At 49.5% G+C, this 20,225-nt stretch overlaps 1 protein-coding gene across 1 annotated transcript in view; it reads left to right on the plus strand.

Annotated features, from left to right (window-relative positions):
- The window catches only part of Sec14l1 (SEC14 like lipid binding 1), a 45,796-nt gene that overhangs the window by 10,576 nt on the left and 14,995 nt on the right, over positions 1-20,225 (plus strand). The window contains exons 3-5 of the mRNA XM_051159120.1: positions 18,099-18,248; positions 18,350-18,481; positions 19,837-19,965. Of these exons, the coding sequence (XP_051015077.1) occupies positions 18,099-18,248; positions 18,350-18,481; positions 19,837-19,965 (411 nt within the window). The remainder of the gene's footprint in view (positions 1-18,098; positions 18,249-18,349; positions 18,482-19,836; positions 19,966-20,225) is intronic.

Here is a 20,225-nt window from a genome sequence, read left to right on the forward strand (position 1 = left end):
CATGAAAGTTGTGACAGGTCACATTGAAATAACTTTTGGTTAGATGCGTCTGTGACTTAGATTTGGATCACGGCCCGAGAGACTCTGGTGCAGGTCAGGGTTTATGAGTCAGCTAGAGTGTGTGTTCTGGCTGACATGGAGCGTTGCTGCAGCTGCCTGAGAAATGTGCTGGCCCCACAGCGTGCGCTTCTTCCAGTTTCCCGCTGGATACAGGGTTCATTTTAAGTAACATTCTTGATGCTGGGAGAGTGGTAATCTGATCGTTTTGTTTGTTTGTTTGTTTTGTTTTTTGAGACAGGGTTTCTCCATGTAGCCTTCTCTATCCTGGGACTTGCTCTGGAGACCAGGTTGGCCTCGGACTCACAGAGAGAGTAATCTAATTTTTTTTAAAAAAAGATCTCTACATCCAAGAAGTTGTTATTGAGTCTGTTGTCTCGGTAGCTGTTATTCTGTGATGTCAGTTTGTCCTAATCATGAAATGCATTTCTTTTCTCCTCTGTGCTTCATGCTTGTGCACATATTAAAAATCAAGGCCAGAGCTCAAAGTTGCAGGTAACTATATTCAGAAGAAAATTGACTTAAGGATAGTGGGGTGCTACAGTGCTTGCTCCCAGACCCCAGCACCTACATTTACTAGTTAACAGCATTGTTTAGAATGCTAATTCTTAACTATATTCACACTTGGCTCAGGGACCATTTCTAGGGGTAGGCACACAGTCTGGGGTCTCACCATGAGGTACCATGCTTCTGAAACCTGTTCAGGCTGGGAAAGCTGCTGGGTTAGACCCTTTTCGGGGAGTTAAAAGAAAACAGGTGGATTCCAGTTACAATCTTTTAAACTTAAAATTTCAAAGGAATAAATAGGCCCTGAAGCAGACTGCATAGTCAGCTCTTCTACCTGCTTTCTTGTCGAGAGTGAGCATACCCTGGCATACTGTCTCCTTGCTCTGTGGGCCTCTCCCGAGTGCTGTTCTTTGGGGTATAGCTAGTAAACCCCAAAGTTATATTAACAAATGGTGATTCCCTGCCTTCATCACATGGATGACTTTATTTGCTAATTTTTAGGTAGATTTGTACTATAAAATTTTATGGTTGTAAAACATGCATATGATAAATTCATGTAAATGCATTTTAAGTATATAGTTTAGGGTATTGATACAGTTGTAATTAAATTCAGTGCATCCATCCTAACCATCATTGCAGCCGACACTGTGCCAGCAAATGCCGACACACATCTCAAACATTGTTCTGCTCCCTTCTGTTGTCAGTGCTAGTGTGAAACCCAGGGCCATGTAGATGCTGGGCAGGTGCCCTACCACTGAGCTACCCACCCCTTACTCTCTTCTCTGTGTCTGTAAATCTGTCTTCTCTAAGTTCCACCAAGAGGTGGAAGCAGTTTTGATCTTTTGTAACTCACTTATTTTACTTAACCTAATGTTCTCAAGGCTCATCCATGTTGGGTAAAAATTCCCTTCCCTCTTCTTTTTTCTCTGTTTTTGAAACAGGATCTCACCATGTAGCCCTAGCTGACCTGAAACTCTCTGGCTGGGCTGGAACTCAGAGATCTGGCTGCCTCTTCCTTCCAAAGATGTTACCACCACACTTGGAATAGAATCCATTGTATAAGGCCGAGTATGGTGGTGCACACCTTTAATCCCAGCACTTGGGAGGCAGAGGCAGGGAATACCTGTGAGTTTGAGGCCAGCCTGGTCTACAAAGCAAGTCTAGGACAGCCAAGGCTACACAGGGAAACCCTGTCTCAAAAAACAAACAAAAAGAGTTCATTGTGTGTGTACACATCCATCCATTTATCGATGAACATTTTGGTTGCTACTGCCTATTTTCCCCCCAAGACAAGGTCCCTCTGTGTAGCCTTGGCTGTCTTGGAACTCATCTCTGTAGACCAGGCTGGCTTTGAACTCAGAAATCTACCTGCCTCTGTCTCCTGAGTGCTGGGATTATAGGCGAGTGCCACCACCTCCTGGCTGGTTACTTCTGCCTTTTGCCTCTGAGGTGTAGTGTACACTTCAAGCATTTTCTAAGGAATGTGTTCTGTGTGTCTGTTACGTGTGTGGCAGTGAGAAGACAGCTGACAGGGGTTCGTCACTTCTTCCACCATGATAGTCGGGGATCACACTGTGTCAAACGCCTTTACCTTCTGAGTTATTGGAACTGTCACCCCCTGCACTGTCCTTCTGAGTTTGTTAAGATTTAGTTTTGTTCTATGTGTGAGTGTTTTGCCTAAGCCTGCATCTGTGTCCTGTGTGTGTGCCTGATGCTGGCCGAGTCCAGAGAATGTCAGACCCCTAGAAAGGGCTATGGGCTGTGGAGCCACTCTGTGGGCCAGCAACAAGGGCTATGGGCTGTGGAGCCACTCTGTGGGCCAGCAACAAGGCAGTGGGCGCTCTTAACTACTCACATCTCTCCAGCCCCTACTGTACACTTTTTTTTTGTTTTTTTGGGGGGGATGGTTTGAGAGACAGGGTTTCCCTGTGTAGCTTTGACTGTCCTAGACTCACTTTGTAGACTAGGCTGGCCTTGAACTCATAGCGATCTGCCTGCCTCTGCCTCCTGAACATTGGGATTAAAGGCATGCGCTACCACGCCCGGCTCCCTACTGTACACTTTTAAAAACAATTTTTACTGTAATATTAACCAAAAATAAGAGTAACTGTGTGCCTCTTCAGGTGTGTTTTGTTTAAGGCTACTTACTTGTTTGAGGACAGGGTCTTGCTCTGTAGGCCAGTCTGACCTCAGACTCATGTTTCTTTTCTTTTTTAAAATATTTATTTATTTATTTATTGTGTATACAGTGCTCTGCCTTCCTGTACCTCCTGCAGGCCAAAAGAGGGCTGTGAGCCACTATGTTGCTGGGAATTGAACTCAGGACCTCTGGCAGAGCAGTTGGTGTTCTTAACCTCTGAGCTATCTCTCCAGCCCAGTCTCATGTTTCTTGAGCACTAGATTGAGGCTTGAGCAACCCAGCCCAGCTCCAGCCCACCCTTTACCCCTAATACCTCAGTCCAGGGGTGATACACAGCTCTTATCTTCTTGTGATGTTGGGGCTCAGACACAGGTGGCATGTGGCATTGGCTTCCCATGCAGCCTGCTATGGCAGTGAGGTGGCACACACGTATCCCTCATGGTGAGAACTGGGGCCGTCATTTTCTTTTCTTTTATTGGGGGTGGAGTGGGAGAGGACTGGCTGTGGTAGAACAATGGCTTTCCATAAGTGGCCCCGCCCCCTGAGGGTCTGTGTCACTCAGGACTGCACTTGACTTCCTGTCATCTGCTGCCTGTGACTTCAGCCTAGACCCCTCAGGCTGCGACAGCTCCTGCACTGGCCGCTGACTCCTCAGGCTTTGTCTTTGGTTCCTGACACTAGATAATATTCCCACAGTTCATTGCATTCTTTCATGTGGGCAAACACATGGCAGTTTTAAAGCTGACAACTGCAATTCCCAGGAACACCAAATGCTTTTCTGAAGGCCACGGATTATCTTTTACACTGTGAAAAGTCAAACAGCTCTGCCAAGTGGGGCCTGGCTTTGAAGGACTGTGGGCACTGTTGGAAATGCACTTGGACCCAGTCTGTTCTACGGTACTTTATCTTTTTTTAGACAGAATCTCTAACCCACGCTGGCCTCCAACTTCCCATGTATGGGAGAGTGACCTTGAACTCCCCATTGATACTTTGGCCTCCACTTCTCAGATACTAAAAATTATTGTCATGTGCCACACGCCTGGCTTATGCGGCTTTGGTGGTTGGGTCCAGGGATTCCTTAAATGCTAAGATGCCAGGAGTGTTCTCCAAAGTGGGTCGCCTCCAGCCCTGGCGTCCTTTAATTCTCTGACTAAAGTTGGGCTTTTATTTTGATAGTTGAAGAATATGCATCAACACACAGCGATCTTTGGCTTTCCCCTGTGTTTGTGGCCAGGCACGGCCAGGCAGCACTGGTTTGCTTTGCTCATTTCTGTGAACAGCAGATAATGCTGTTTTCACAGTTGAAGGCAAACACAAAAGAGTGGGATTGACATGGTGCTGGCGTGTCAGAGCCAAGTATAGCACAAGCTGCTCTGGGCCTGCGCTGCAGGAACGAGGGCGTAAGCAAAGTGGTGGGAGGTGCAGTCTGCAGCCTGCATGCCTGCTTGGCAGAGAGAGCCAGAGCTCAGGTCTGTCTGAAGGGGCAGCTGGGCCTGCATGGTTCTGTGTCCCAAAGAAAGTGTCTTCATCCGCCTGCCATGGCCAGTGTGTGTTGTACTGGAGTTAGCCCTCGTGTGAGGTGCCCCTGTCTTCTGGTTTCCTTGCCGTGTTGTTTCTGATGCAGGGTCTGGCCATGTTGGCTGAAGTTGTCCTCCCACCCCAGCCCCCCCGAGTGGCTGGGTGTGCCGGTGCCAGTCCCCTGAGTGGCTGGGTGTGCCGGTGCCAGTCCACCGAGCCTCTTCTACTTGTTCCCATGTAAACAGAACCTATAATCTCAGCAGACAGCATCTGAGATGTGAAGATGGAAACTTTGAGGCCAGTCTGGGTGCATAAGACCCTGCCAGTCAGTAGGTAACTGACAGAGGGTTTGTATGTGCCCCCCAGGGCATTGCTTTACTCTCAGGGATCCACATCAGCCAGACCCTTAAACTGGGTTTTGTTTGAAATGCAACCAGTGGTTAGCAGTTGCAAGGGGAGGGGACACAGCCTTGCCTGTGTCCAGATGGCTGGTTTGTTGCCTGAGGAGTCTTGAACATATACAGGTAACCCGACTGCGGTCCTCAGAGACTCTGGACATGGAGGTTATCCTTTGTAGCACAGCCCAGGCCGGCTTCAATCTTGTGATCCTTCTGCCTCAGTTTCCAGATTGAGATTAAAGATGTGAGCCACCATGTGTGCCTCAGAAGCGTAGAACTTTAAGAAACTTGGAGAATATTAAGTGTGTGGGGGCAGGTAGAGGAGGAGCCTGTGTCATTGTGGGTGGGAAACAGTTCCAAGAGTCTGTGATTCTTCTGGAGGGTTGACACAGCTCAGTCCCCTGGGCTGGTTCTCAGCTGTGCAGTGGGCAGCAAAGCTGTCCCCACAGACTGTCTGATGAGCCCATCTGGCCTGGAGACCAGCCTGGCCCCTGTGTGGCTGACAGGGAGCCTACTGCTGAACCAGCTTGTGAAAAGCAGAGCGCAAAGGTGCAAGGACAGCAGCCAGCACCGGAATGTGCTGCCGTGCCATGGCCTTGTGCTGCAAATCAGACTCTGAGCTCTCTTCCTGGCCTTAGTCAGTGTGTGGCGCTCAATTGCTCAGGGGCCAGTTTATAGTCTTGATTTAGAGGCTTTCCACCCCCAACCCCTGCTCTCATCCCCCCCTCAGATCTTTCCAGTCTCACCTGTGCCTGCAATGCCAGTCAATCAATACCCTTCTTGTTCAGTGGCTCTCCTGGTCTCAGCCTTTTCGGTGGTACAGCACATGTCAGTGAAGCACCATTCATGACTTCCGGGCTCTAATGTTCCCTGTCCTATTGCCTCCTAGTTAGTCTTCAGATGACAGGCCCTTGGAGGAGGGCCACTGAGTGACAAACATGATGCTGGGAGGAGGGGCGGGAGTAAAATTCAAGAAGTCATTGGGATTTGGTGTGCTGCTGGTGTCAAGTCTTTGGAACAATTGTGCAAGATTGCCCAGAAGGCTTTTGTCTGCTTTCTGGGGCCGTGGAAACCCAGGCTAATGTGGACACTTATTCAGGCAACACAGCGTCAGGTTCCTGACACGAGTCTAGATTGCATTTCTCCATTGTGTAGGGAGTGTTAGTACCGTTAGCAGTGCCAGCTTCAGGGCAGTCTATAACAGGGTCTCATTCCAGAGACCACTCTGTATATTATGACATTTCTCTTCCTGTTGTCCTTACCCTCAGGCTGTATTTTGTTCTTCAGCCGCGGTGGGGTATGCTAGCTCCTTCGTGAGCCCAAGCCTTGCCTGTCCTCTTAGAAAGGGAGAGTTTTGCTCTTTGTGCCTAATGGAATGAGATAGTGTCTGTCTTCTTCTCCTGATGGAGGAGGCCAGGGTGTGATGCTCACAGCTGACGTCTTTTTGTGGCTGGTGAATTCTGAATTAAAGTAGTGGGTTCCAGCAAAGCACGAGGCTTGCGTCTGGCATTTTGTAGGTTATGAGGAGACCACTGCAGTGTTAATTTAGTTAACACAGGTTTTAATATGGCATATTTTCAGAGAACCACTGAATGAAATCTTAGTTTGGCCAGGCCCAGTGTTGAAGGATGAAATCTTAGCTACTCTGGAGGCTAAAACAGAATCATAAATATCAGGCCATCCTAGGAAGTTTAAGGGGATCTGGTTTCAAAATAAACAATAGAAAAAGCATTGGGATGCAGTGCTGTGGTGGTGACGTGCTTGCCTGGCTTGCGGGAAGCATGTGGAACATTCAGTACCTTGGGGAAGGACCCCCTGACCCCCAGAGCAGAGTCTTCATGTGAGCCGCCTGCAGACTCCGAAAGGCTCTCCTTGCTCTGCAGTGCTCAGCCAGCCTCTGGCTGTGTACCATGCCTGCACTTCCCACGGCTTCCCTCCCTGGGGAGATTAGTGTGCAGTCAGAGCATAGTGTGCTCATCCTGGGACAAGCCCTGAAGCACTTGGCATTTTCTTAATCTCTCAGCAAGTGCTTTGAGTTGAGGAACATGAAATGGCAGTGAACAGACACATTCCCCAGGACACTGCACATGTGGGGTAGTGTGTGTGTGCTCAGTGTGTCAGTGTGTGTGTGTGTGTGTGTGTGTGTGTGTGTGTGTGTGTGTGTGAGAGAGAGAGAGAGAGAGAGAGAGAGAGAGAGAGAGAGAGAGAGAGCATGCAAGCACAGAGGGGGTAGGAGAGATGGTGTCTCAGAGGTCCTGAGTTCAATTCCCAGCGATCACATGGTGGCTCACAACCATCTATAGTGTGATCTTATACCTTCTTCTGGCTGGCAGTGTACATGCAGGCAGAGTACTGTACATAATAAATAAATAAATAAATAAATAAATCTTTTTTAAAATTTGCAGAGGAGCAAGCACCCTGCAATTCCAGCACTTGTGCGCAGGGGCCGGTGAACCAGGACAAAGTCACGTCTATTGTACAGCAAGTTTGAGGTTAGAGGTTTGCTTGGGTTACATGAGAAAACTATAAAAAATAACCATAAAATAGAGATCACCCATTTCTTAGGGAGGTTGTACCTGTTGCGAGTGTTCATCTATGTGTGGTTAACTGAGGGCATTTGTGATAGGCCTCGTTAGGTGCAGGTTGATAGCTCCTCCCCACACACACAGATAGCTCCCCCTCCCCTCCACCCCCCACATGCCTTGGAAACGTGGCAGGGCTCTTGTCTCGCTGCTAGTAGCTCAGCCTGGGTTGTAGCCGTGCGGAAGGGAGCGTGTGTTGACAGGCGATGCCTTAGAGCCCTAGAGAAACACTTAGCCTGTTTTCCTTGATCACTAACAATTGGGTTTTACCTTTGCCCAAGGTGCTTTCTGATGCCTTTTACACAGTCTTTATTTTCATTTTTATTTTATGTGTGGTGTGTGTGGTGTGTGTGTGTGTGTGTGTGTGTGTGTGTGTGTGTGTGTGTGTGTGCAACCACATGCGTACAAGTAGGCTTTATTTTTAAGAGCACTTTTATGTTCACAGAAAATTGACCCCCACTTGGCCTTCGAGCTTCTGTGGAGCCTTTGTTCAGCCTTGTGCTTTCCCCGCTAGTGCCTGTGTGATCCTTGCTGCTGAAGGCTGAGTACTGGTGACTTACAGTAGGTGTAGGTCCACCCGTTTCCCGGGCCCTCCACTGCGCCTGTGGGCCCGATGCAGACTTGGTGTCATAGATCTGCCATTGCAACTGTCCTGGGTATTAAAGAGTGAAGTAGAAACGCTTTCTCCTTCAACTTAGGCATATAATACTTTTTGAAGTGTTGTTCAAATAACTTAATAAATGGTTTGCACCCCACCTTGACTCAAGCATTTTGTCTTAAGGTAACAAGGGTGCTGGGAACTCTGCAGCAGAGCTCTGTAATAGGGGTACTGGAGGACACCCAGATCAGCCAGCCTGGAGCTGCAGGAATGGTTATCCTCAGGACTTAAACAGATGCAAGCTGTGGTGTGTCCAGCCTATTGTCTGAGACGGTCCTGAACTGTTCTGACAGCAACTGGCCCTAACTGAGGCAAGGCTCAAGTTTTCTAATTACGGTTAACCAAGCCTTCTTGGCTGCACTTTAAATTTTACTTGAAGACTCAGTAGCTCCCTTTAGCCTGTTACTATTAGGAACATTTCTTGGTGGGCTTGCTTGGGAATTCTTTTTTTCTTCTTAATAAGATAAAAGAAGTTATATCTATGTGTGATTACCTACATCAGTGTATGCACATAGTGTGTTTGCCTGGTGCCAGCAGAGGCCAAAAGAGTGTCAGATCCCCTGAAACTGCAGGTAGAGATGGTTGGGAGCTGCCATGTGGGTGCTGGGAACTGAACCCAGGTCCTCTGCAAGAGCAGCAAATGAAGCCATCTCCAGCCCTCTGGCCAGGGAATTCTTGAAGGAAGAGTATAAGTATTTCTCCTGATGTGTCTGGCTAGTTGGATGTCCCCTTCCTCCCTCACTGTTTGCTGTGGAGAGGGACGGCCTTCCCAGAATAGAGGAGGACCAGTCAAGGGCACGTGAATAGCTGTGCTCCCCTGCTCCGCCTCCTAACAAGCTCTCAAGAGTGCAAGTATTTCAAGATAAAATACTCTAGATGATCTTGCTAAATCATGATTTTAGCTATTGAGCTACTTGGTTCTTATTCGGTTCAGCTAGAAGCTGCAGAGGCAGTGAGAAGCAGGCTCCATGCAACCTCCAGAGCGGATCTAAGTGGTACCCATCACCCAGGGCTCTGGAGGGCCAGGAGCCCTCCTTGGTGGCATTGAAACTGAAAAACAAACAACAACAACAACAAAAGGCCAGGCATAGTAGCTTTGTAATCCCAGCACTTGGGAGGCTGAGACCAGATTGCCACAAATTTGAAGCCAGACTCGGCTACAGAGTGAAACCCTATCGCAGACCTAAGTGGCAGTCTTGTTTTGTTTTGTGATTTTCTTTTTTTTTCTTTTTTCTTTTTCTTTTCAAGACAAGGTTTCTCTGTGTAGCCTTGCCTGTCCTAGACAGCCTCGAACTCACTTCAATCCACCTGCCTCTGCCTCCCAAGTGCTGGGATTACAGGCGTGCACCACCATGCCCAGCTTGTTTTGTTTTTTAATAATTTACTTCTATTCTATGTGAATTGGTGTTTTGCCTGCATGTATGTCTGTGTGAGGGTATCAGATCTTGGAGTTACAGACAGTTGTGAGTTACCATATGGGTGCTGGGAACTGAACCCAGGTTCTCTGGAAGAGCAGGCAGTGCTCCTAACCGTTGAGTCAGTGACAGTTTTGTTTCCCTCCACAATCCTTTGCTTCTGCTCCTGTCCTGTGGTGGCAGTGAGCCCCTCTGCTGAGCAGGTGGGGCCTGCTGCTCTGTGCTCAGTTCCCTGGGAGCAGCCTTTGTTTTCTTGTCTGCCCTCACAGGGTCACTGTCTGTGGGGGATGTGGGACAGAGCTGTCAAGCTGCTGTCTGTGATAGTCCCATTCTTGTGGTGCTTGTGTGCTGCTGCTGCTGCTGCTGCTGCTGCTGCCTCTGCCTGCCTGGTGTCTGCTGCTGTGGACGTGGAGAGTCACATGATGCGAAATGCTTCTTAGAGTGGCTAGCCTGTACTGAGCTCTGGATATCAGATCTGCACAGGGAGTTGCTGTTAGAAACAGTTGCACTGGCCTGAGTCGTTCTTAGACACAGAAGTGGGGCGTCCCTACCTCACTGCACACCCTGTACCCCACCACAACTCACTGTGCTCTTTCCCAGTAAAATACTGGTGGATTTTAGAAGAAATTTTACATTTCCTTTCCTTTGATCAGTGTATACCATGTTTAGAACCTTGGAGCAAAGGAGCAGGCACTTGACGGATTCTGGCGTGCTGAAGCAGAATGTCCTGGCTCTGCAGGGCAGCCCCTTCCCCTTGAGGGCCATAAGCAAGCACAGCTGGCTTGTACGTGGGCAGTAAACTGAGTGGATGCTGGGGTGTTCCTGGTCAGAGGGGAGGTAGAGACCTGCGGTTTCCAGCAGTTCTTTTGATGGGTTCATGTTTGGTTCATTCATATCTCCCCACCCCTACCCTCTCTCTCTAATATTTCGTTAGCCTTGACCATGCTGTAGAGCTGAGGACAACCTTGAATTTCTGATCCCCCTGCCTCCACCGATTGAGTGCTAGGGTCACAGGTGTTGCCACTGACCTCTGCCACCTTGGCACACCCTGACTTACTTTCACATTTTATTTATTTTTATTTATTTATTATGTATAGTGTTCTGCCTGCATGTATGCCTGCAGGCCAGAAGAGGGCACCAGATCTTATAGGTGGTTGTGAGCCATGTGGTTGCTGGGAATTGAACTCAGGACTTTTGGAAGAGCAGCCAGTGCTCTTAACCTTTGAGCCATCTCTCCAGCCCCCAGACAGTGCTCTTAACCTCTGAGCCACCTCTCCAGCTCCTTGACGTTCACATTTTAATGGACATTTTCAGCAGAGAGACGGCCTGGCGGGCACTGGAAAACCCTGTGTGTCCCTTACCTTACCATGCAGCCTGTGGGCTGAGCAGAGGACTTTTCTGAACTAAAGCACCTGAAGGTGCATTTGTCAGCACCATAGACTTTGGAGGTTTTCTAAGATGAAGTTCATGTTTAACCTTCAAATTTGTTTGATTTTAGAGGAAATGGTTTGGGGTAATAGCTTGGTGTCTCTCAGGCGTGTACATACACGTCTTAGTTTTAGACTAGGACTGATGGTGGAGAGGGGACACTGTAGTCGCCTGGCCGGTTCTCTCATGTGTCTTCCACTTGTGAAGTCAACAGTGTTGAGTTGAGCTTGGAACCGGCTCCTCCAATTGGGCTGCATAGTTAAGTGTGCTGTAACTAATTAGTCATAACATTCTCAGGGGCCAGCCTGGGCTACCTGGTGAGATACCATCTCAGAAACAGACACTGAGTGTGAGCATTAGAATGGCTGGTGACTGGGAACCTTGGTTTGTTGGCACTGAGCAGAGTTCCCTCCCTCCCTCAATCTTCCTCTTCTTTCTGCTCCAGACAGGCTCTTGCTGTATAGTCCTGGTTGGCTCAGAACTGCCAACATAAGTGTCTAGACTTAGGTGTCCATAGGCCTTCCCCCTGCCCTGTATTACTGGGGGTCAAACCCAGGGCCTTGCTCCTGTAGGCAAGAGGTCCAGCTCTGGGCTGCCCTGCAGTCCACACTTTGGAGCTGCAGCCATGGGCCAGGTCACCTGCAGCGTTGTGGTCCCTCCTGGGATGCTATATCTCGGCATGGATCTGAAACACTTCTCTGGAGTTGGCCTGGGCCGTCAATACTACTGTTTCCTTTCTGGGTGATTCTCCCTAGCTGCCTTCTGCAGGGCTGTCCACAGACACTTCCACGGGGCTCCTCCTCGTGGGGTAGCCAGCGCTGCCCCAAATGAGTGCTGTGGCCGATAGCTAAAGCTGTTGCGTTATTGTTACATAGGTCTTCAAGTCTTATCTAGATACCTAACACTCCTGGGTCTTCCCTTACATCTTCCAGAATCCATAGCTTAGGGCCTATGTGTCACAGTTTGTGTGTGTGTGTGTGTGTGTATGTGTGTGTGTGTAGGTCAGAGGACAATTCTCAGGGAGTTGGGTTCTCTTCTGGTATCTTATGGAGTTTGGGGACCAAAGTGAGGTTATGAGGCCTCTGAGGCATCTTTTGGGCCCTGGTTTGTTGCCCTGAGTACCAGGAGGATGGATGAGCACTGGGAGGATGGGTGAGCACTGGGAGGATGGGTGAGTACCGGGAGGATGGATAAGCACTGGGAGGACAGATGAGCACCAGGAGCCTGCCTCGGTTTGCTATTTCCACAGGCAGTGCGTTGTAGCAGCACAAGGATTCGGACAACTTGGTCCGTCTGCGTCTTTTGAGTGTGTTGGGTGTTTGTTTCTTTGTTGGTGCCTTTGAGTAGGTTATGGTATAACTATACTCACTGACTTTTTCCACAGAAGCTTATGTCTGATAATCAGTGTTTGGTCCTATCTAGTGCCCCAGAACATCTCACTTGTCAGGAAAACACTAGCTTGCTTTGTTAGCTGAATTGGGTGTGAACACAGTTCAGTTTGGAGGGGGTTGTTCTTTAAACAGAATTTCTTTTAAATAAGTTTTCCTGGCACCGGTGCAGTACTCAGCTCATTAATTCGAAGTCAATCCGCCTTCACTAATACAGTTTTCTTTAGCACAGTGCTTGCTTTTAATATGTCAGCATTGTATCCAGAAGTTGGGTAAGAGCTGAAAGCTCTGTTGCCACCTCCTAAGCCTGTGAAGGGGAAGAGTGGGTGTGGAGGTGGGGGAGGGCTCTCCAGCAGGCAGCTTCCTCCTGGGGAGGGAGTTGATACAGGTCTAGTGTTGTTTTTATTATTCAGACAATTACTGCTTTAAACAAAGTGCAGATGATCACAATAGCTTTCTCTTTGCAAAGCCAGCCCTCTCCTGAGAGGGAGTCTCAAAAAGCAAGTCTTCTCTCTGAAGAAGTCACCTGTCCTCCTTGGTTTTGTTCCTCCTGCCTTCCATGTTGCTGAATCCTGGGTGTGCTTAGGAAGTTGGGTATGCTACAGACTTTGGGGGAGACTCAGAAGGCTTTGCGTGGTTGCTGCTACCCCTCTGGCCTCCTGTGCAGAGCAGAGCTTATGTGTCATCGGGCTTGAACAGAGCTTTGACAGTAGGAGGCTCCGGCAGGCCAGCCTCTGTTCCCAGGCTCTTGCCCCCTCCAGCCTGGGAGCCAGAGCTGGGAAGGAGACCTCGGGAGAGGTGCCACCCCTGCTGTGTGAGGGGCAGACAGTACATCCTGGGGTCGGTCTGTCCTTCCTTCCTTCCGAAAAGAAAAAGACGAGCAATGCCAGGGCTTGCACTCATAGCTGTGCCCATACCAAGTACATGCATAAACGTTGGGCTGTACCCTAGCCCTGGTTTCTATTTTTTGTTTTGTTTGTTTTGAGATGCTGGTGAATGAAGTGCAGCGCCTCCGGCACACTGGGATGGTGCTGTCCTCTAAGGCTTAGCATGAGCCTCTACCTCAGCCCTGCTTTTACCTTTTATTTTGAGTTGGGGTCTTATTAAGCTGTCCAGGCTGATGCTGGACCTGAGGTCCTCCTGCCTCAGCTCCTGAGTACCTGGCATTACGTACCAGGCAGGCTCCTGGCTCTAATTCGTGTCAGTATGTGTATACTCTGGCTTGGTGTAATACAGCCAGGGCTACACAGAGAAACTGTCTCAAAAAAACAAAACAAGTGGAGGAGGAGGAGGAAGTTTCCCTCATAAAGCTTTCTTTTCCTTTAAATGTTTTCTCCAATTTTGTTGTTTGTTGACTCTCCCAGCTTTTTATTTTTGGGAACTTTCCACTCCTAAACAAGAACAGTAAATGCCACCGCAGTCTCCCGCACGCCTGTGGTGGGCACATGAGAGGCTGTTCTCCTGAATTACTGAGATGTATCCCAGCCGCACCTGCAAAGTAAGGTAGTGATGCTCTTGGTAGCACAGGCCTCGCTGCCTCAGTTGTCCTCAGGCAGTGTTCATTGCTGGCCATTGTTACCCCAGGGAAAGACCTAAGCCCCACTTTGTCCCCGGTCTCTGTGGACACCAGCCTTTCCAGACAAGTCTGTTGTCTTTTAAGACATTAACATTTTGTTTCATTTTGAAAGCTTTATTTTATGTTTCTTGGTGTTTTGCCTGCATGTATGTCTGTGTGCCACACGTGTGCAGTGCCTGCATGTATGTCTGTGTGCCACACGTGTGCAGTGCCTGCAGGTATGTCTGTGTGCCACACGTGTGCAGTGCCTGCATGTATGTCTGTGTGCCACACGTGTGCAGTGCCTGCGGAGGTCAGAAGGTGTTGGATCCCCTGGAACTGGAGTTGGGGTTGTTGTGAGCTGCCCTGTGGGTGCTGGGAGCCAAACCCAGGTCCTCTGCAAGAGCAGCTGGTGTTCTTAACCACTGAGCCATCTCTCTAGCCCCATGTTTTTAATTTGGGGAGGGGGTGGTTTGTTTGTTTTGTTTTGTTTGAGACAGGGTTTCTCTGTTTAGCCCTGACTGCCCTGGATCTTACTCTGTAGGCCAGACTGGCCTCGAACTCAGAGATCCACCTACCTGTGCCTGCTGAGTGCTGGGATCAAAGGCGCGTGTTAGTGACTACTGGTTGTCCCTGTGTTTTTCTTTTAAAAAATTCTAACTGTAGAATTTTATGGAATTAGGATTTCTCTGGTCATCTTCTCATGGACGGTGATGGCTTAGCTGTTGTTGTGAGGATTGCTTGAATTTGCATACTGTGCTGTGTCCTGGCCCTCTCTATGGCCTTTTCTGTTGGGTAGACCTAGGAAAATACGTTTTGCATGAGACCGGCTTGCTTCTGTCTTCAGGGGCTGCATATCTGCTCAGTAGGAACCTCACATGAGGCCGCTGCTGTTGAACACTAGGCACTGGTGCCTGTGAGCCTTGAAGACTGAGGTCACCTGAGGTCACCAAGGCTTTTGAGTCTCCTTCCCCATGGCCTTGGAAGGGAGTTTCCTGTGCTGGCAGGGTATAGGACTCTGGCCATGGTGAGTGAGAAACAAAGGTTGGAGCCATTGATTAGTTTAGGAAACTTTTATTCCATACTGCAAAAAAATATTAACAGACCTTGTTTCAGACATTATTTTCCTGGGAATGAAAAGAGAAGTGGGATTTGGCCCCTGCCCTGTGGCTGGTCCTGCCCCGTGGCTGGTTCTGCCCCGTGGCTGGTTCTGCCCTGTGGCAGGATGGGAAGGAGCAGGGGCGTGGAGGGAGGAGGGGAGGAGGAACAGAGAGGTGGTCTGAAGAGGAGTCTCTGGAGCCTTTAGCCTCTCCTGAGCCTGGGTGCCATGTGCGAGACGGCACAGAGTGGCGGCTCCTAGGGAGTGGAAGGACTTGAGTATGGATTCAGTTCCAGGCCCTGCTGTGTAGGGTCCAGTCAGCCTCAGGAAGGTAATGGTAAGGCTCGGGGTTGGTAGTGCACACTCTTGATCCCAGCACTTGAGAGGCAGATCCGCAGAGGCAGAGACCCTGTCTCAACTGCCCCCAACCCCCAAGAACGTAATGGTGTATTTGAAAGTGGCTGCCTTAAGTGCTGACAAAGCCTCCCTCTGCCGTTTCTTGGTAGATTCCTAGTCACTCTTTCTTAAGAGCTGTATCTTGGGGCCCTTGTGTCCTTAATTTCTTGGTCTGTCAGTGATGGAATGTGCGGGGCCGAGTCCCAGCCCCCTTCTCATACAGGGCTTTCAGCATTGCTGGGAGCAGAGAGTGCAGTTCCTCCCTGGGCTCACTCCTTGTTCGGCTGTGGCCTCCTGAGGCGTGTCTATGGAGTGACCTGAGTAGGCAGCTGGACTTCTCAGATGCAGGTTGTTCATGGAGAGACAGTTATTGTCAATCGTGGAGCTTGGGGTACGTTTGGCTGGAGGACAGGAGAGGCCCATGTGAAGCCAGAACTGTAAGCACCATCAGTGCCACGTGCAGGCTGCCTTTCTGCCAAGCTGTCCTCACATGACTCGCTCGGTTTCTGAAAATGGGACTCTCATTGCTCTTGGCACTTCCTCCTCCTTTCCCCAAGAGGAGGAGAAGGGCAGGGCTGCCTTGGCCATAAGGAGGACCTTGCCAGAAGATTAGGACCCAAGTGTCATTGTTCCTGCTGTGCTGACTGCGACTCTCCACTTCCCTGGCCCTTGGGGTACAGCTGCAGGGCCCTGCCCTTTTGGGACATGCTGCTCCTCACTGAACCCAAGCCTTGTCCTGTGTGTCTGCACACTGCTGCCCCGCCAGGCTGGTGCTTCCTGCAGAAGCTCCTGTGCAGAAGCTCCTGTATGTTCCTGGACCTCTGCAGTGTGGTGGTCACTCTCTGCCTGCCCTTCCTGCCTTCCATGGTGCCTCGTAACCATACTTCAGCGGATATGACCTACAGCTTTTAAAAAACAAATGTCATGATCCCGGAGAGCCGGGACTGAATTGAGTCCTAGCCACAGCCCAGGTGGAAGGGCTCTGCTACACTCCTGGCTGAGGTTCCCTGCAGTCAGATGGGCAAGCCTGGCTGGTGAGTGGCAGCAACCTTCTCCACCGTGGGCTGTGCTTCCAGCATGTCCCTGTTTGGGGGCTGCACTTGTTTGCAGGGAAGTCTAAGCTAATTTTTTTTTTCTTTTTACTATTGTCACACGTTTCCTCTTTAAATCTGCGTTTGGTTGTGGTTAATTTAAGATGAGACATCGCCATAAACTGTTCTCCCGGTTTTTAGTTAAGCCCTACAGAGGAGCAGCACCCACCAGTCTTGTGTGAGTGTCACCTGCAGTATGTTCTTCACAGAACAAGCAGAGAGCAGAGCAAGTACGGGGTTTCCATGCCTGGACAGAGGCCTTGGGTGTAAGCGTGTCTCCAGCAATGTCTCTAGTTCTCATCTCAATTGCTGCAGAGTTAGCTGAGTATGGTGCTTAGTAGCATCCTACAGAGCTCAGAAATCACATCATACGTCTTTTTCCCCTTGATTTTTGTTTTGAGGTCATTGTTCGTTCATAATATATTAGCATGATTCAAAATAACACAGTAGTGAGTCTCCACGAGCTCTTCAATACCATTTCCACAGGGGTAACACATGGCAGAAATATGCGTCTCATCAGGGTGAGGGTGCCAGCCACTCCATGTGCGCCATATGTCACTCTTACAGCCATGCCCTCTTTCTTTCCCCTTCCTAAGCCCCTCATCACCCCTAGTGATGTTTTCAGTTTCCTTAATTTTGTCTTTTCATGAATGGTATATATAAAGTTCAAGGTCACCCTTAGCTACAGAGCGAGTTTAAGGCCAACCTGGGATATATGAGACCCCATCTCCAAGCAGTAAAAGTGGATCCCTGTGGGTGTGGACACTCCATGTGCAGAGGTAAAGTCATCCCTCTGTGTGCGCGCGAGCGTGTGTGCTCACGTGCGTGCATGCACTCACTGCAGGCCATGGAGCTGCTGCTGTGGTGGCTTCGTGTTCAGGGTTTGGTTCTGAGAAACATATCTGCTTTCTGGAGTAGCTGCATCAGTTCACAGGCCTGCCAGCAGTGTCTGAAGTATGTTTCTGTCCGCATCTTCCTCAGCACTTAGTGTGTGCTGGTTTTTGTTTCTGACAGTGCACAGTTGCGCCTGTGTGGTTCTGTCTGTGTCTCTTGCTGGCTGGCCTCTCTGCTGTTCATTTCTGTGTAGAGTTGTTTGCCGTGTGTCCCAGCTCCTTGGGAAGATGTTTGTTTTGTGTTCTATCTTTTTTTTTTTTTTAGGTGGTGGTCTCACTCTTTAGCACAGTCTGGACTTGAACCCATAATCCTGCCTCCAAGCATTTGGGTTGCAGACATGTACCATAATGCCTAGCTTTTGTTCACATTCTGATTGGATTTAATTATTGGGGGGGGGGGGGTTGCTTTGTTGTTTTAAATCATGGTAAATATTTAACAACAGCAAAAAGCATCCTAATTTTTTCTTCCATTTTCTATATTTGTCCAAAATGAGGTAGGCAGAACCCGAGGTGCAGCCAGTTGAACAGCTGCTTAGCAGGCACACAGCCGTGGGTCCTTCCTCTCACCCGAAAGAGAAGAGGGAGCGATGAGCTGAGCTGGGTGTGTGCTGTGTTTGCCCACTGGTGTTCTGTCTCTCCCTGCCTCTCCTCTTTGTTGCCAGGTTGAGGCGATCCTTCCTGCTTATTGATTTCAAAGCCATGCTAGCTATGCTGGGGTGTTTTGCCTTCCCTATAGATTTGAAAATCATCTTTCATTTAGCTACAACAGAGCTTGCTGGGCCTTGGCACCGTGTTGAACTTGCATATACAGTGTTGTCATCCTTACTAGGTCAAAGCTTCCAGTCCATGAACGTGGTCCTCCCTGTTTCCATAGACCAGCAGCCGTGCTGCAGCCTGTGGACAGGATGCTTCTGTGTGAGGGTGCAGCAGTGATAGCTGCCATTTCCTCTTTGTCACTGTCATGTATCCACAGGCCTATGAAAGGAGATTTCCTACGTGTCCTTTGATTCCAATGTTCGTGGACAGTGACACCGTCAGTGAATTCAAGAGTGAAGATGGGGCTGTTCATGTCATCGAGAGGCGCTGCAAGCTGGATATAGATGCTCCCAGGCTATTGAAGAAGGTAGCGGGAGAAGGACCCTGTAGGAGGCTGTGAAGTGAGTGCGTGCTTGCCACTGAGCCACGGTGTAATAAGTGCTTTCCCTCCTTATCTCTCCTTTAAAGATTGCAGGAGTCGATTACGTCTATTTTGTCCAGAAAAACTCCCTGAATTCCCGGGACCGCACTCTGCACATCGAGGCCCACAACGAGACGTTCTCCAACAGGGTCGTCATCCATGAGCATTGCTGCTACACGGTGAGTCCTGTGCTGCTCCTGGGGCTCCGAGGCCACGTGCGACCGCCACTAAGACAGGGCAGCTCTTTGTGCACCACCAGCGCTGTCCCTCCTTTCTGATGAGTGGCACAGTGGGGAGTTGGTGTGGAACACTGCGGGAGGGTTGTATTACTGTGACAGGCAAGGCTGCCAGCTGATGCCCTGATTGTTCTTGTCTCTGAGACATGAACAAAAACGTAGTGCCCCTTTGCTGTCATGGAGTTTGCCATGTAGACTAGGCTAGCCTTAACTTGCTGCTGTCTTCCTGCCTTGCTTCCTGAGTGCTGGATTACAGGTGTGTGCCATTTCACTCAGCTCCTCATTAATGTTCTTTGGTTTCTCTGTGTAGCCTTGGCTGTCTTGGACTCACTTTGTAGACCAGGCTGGTCTCAAACTCACAGAGATCTATCTGCCTCTGTCTCCTGAGTGCTGGGATTACAGGGCTACACCATCACGCCTGATGAATTAGCTTGTTTTGTATTTTGAAACAGGGTCTTACTATGAAGCCCTGGCTGGCCTGAGTTCACTACGTAGAGCGTGTTGGGCTGGAACTCACAAAGGTCCATCTGCCTCTGCCTCCCAAGTGCTCAGCTAAGGGCATGTAGTACCAAAGCCCAACTGGTTTTAAATGTGATCGCGTTTTTCTGGCCCATTCCTGACACTTTAGAAGTGTGTGTGTTTAGGTTTGTGTGTGTTTGCAGCTAGAGCCATCTGTTCACCTTGGTCGTCACTGCACATACCTGTTTCAGGAACGTCTGTTCCCAGACCATAAGGATTAGCCACTCCTGGTCTGTACCTCAGCTGTTGGCCTCCTGCACCATCCTCCACACAGAACCCAAAGGATCCCCTGAGCCAGTGTCACACTTGTCACTCCTTGGTTCAAACCAACATCTCCCCTTCCCTTCAGAGGGTCCCACAGTTCTCCCAGCCCCCTGTTTCTGCCCTGCCAGCCATCTTCAGGCACAAGCCTTTCCACTACTTGCTGCGCCCTGCAGCCAGCCATGCCGTTTCTCTAGCCCTTCAAGCCTGCTCAGTCTTCTTCAGAGCACTGCCTCCCCTGTAGCACGTGACTGTCTGGCTTTTCATATCTGTGGCTCATGTGTCTCTCCGGAAGCCTGAGCAGTGAGCCTTTCTTTTGTCTGTGCAGAGCCGCTATAGCTGCGGGGTGAGCGGGTGAAGGGGCCGAGGTGAGAAGCTGTGTTAGTCACTTACCTTTGCCCTGCTCTCCTCCTTCCTCACGGCGGTGATGTCATTAGACATGTTTCTTCTGGTCGTGGTCAGCAGACAGGTCATGTTGCCATGGTAAACGTGGTGAGCGTGGATTCTCTCTCCTGCAGGTTCACCCTGAGAATGAAGACTGGACCTGCTTCGAACAGTCTGCAAGTTTAGACATCAAATCCTTCTTCGGTTTTGAAAGTACAGTGGAAAAAATTGCCATGAAACATTATACAAGCAACATTAAAAAGGCGAGTGTCTTCCTAGGGGTTGTGTGGAAGAGCCAAGTAGGAGTCTCTGAGAGGATGGCCACAGCTAGTTGCCTTCTTAAATTGATTGTTTACTTACTGAAACAAGACTTCCATATTCACTCAAATTCATAATCCTCCTCCCTCAGCCTCCCAAGTATTAGGGCTACAGGTGTGTGCCACTACACCCAGTGAGAAGTATTCTGTGGGTGGGTAGGTGGGGGACTGGGAACTGAACACAGGGCCTTGCATGTTAAGCCAGC

The sequence above is a fragment of the Acomys russatus genome, chromosome 16, assembly GCF_903995435.1.
Source record: "Acomys russatus chromosome 16, mAcoRus1.1, whole genome shotgun sequence".
Lineage (NCBI taxonomy): Eukaryota > Metazoa > Chordata > Mammalia > Rodentia > Muridae > Acomys > Acomys russatus.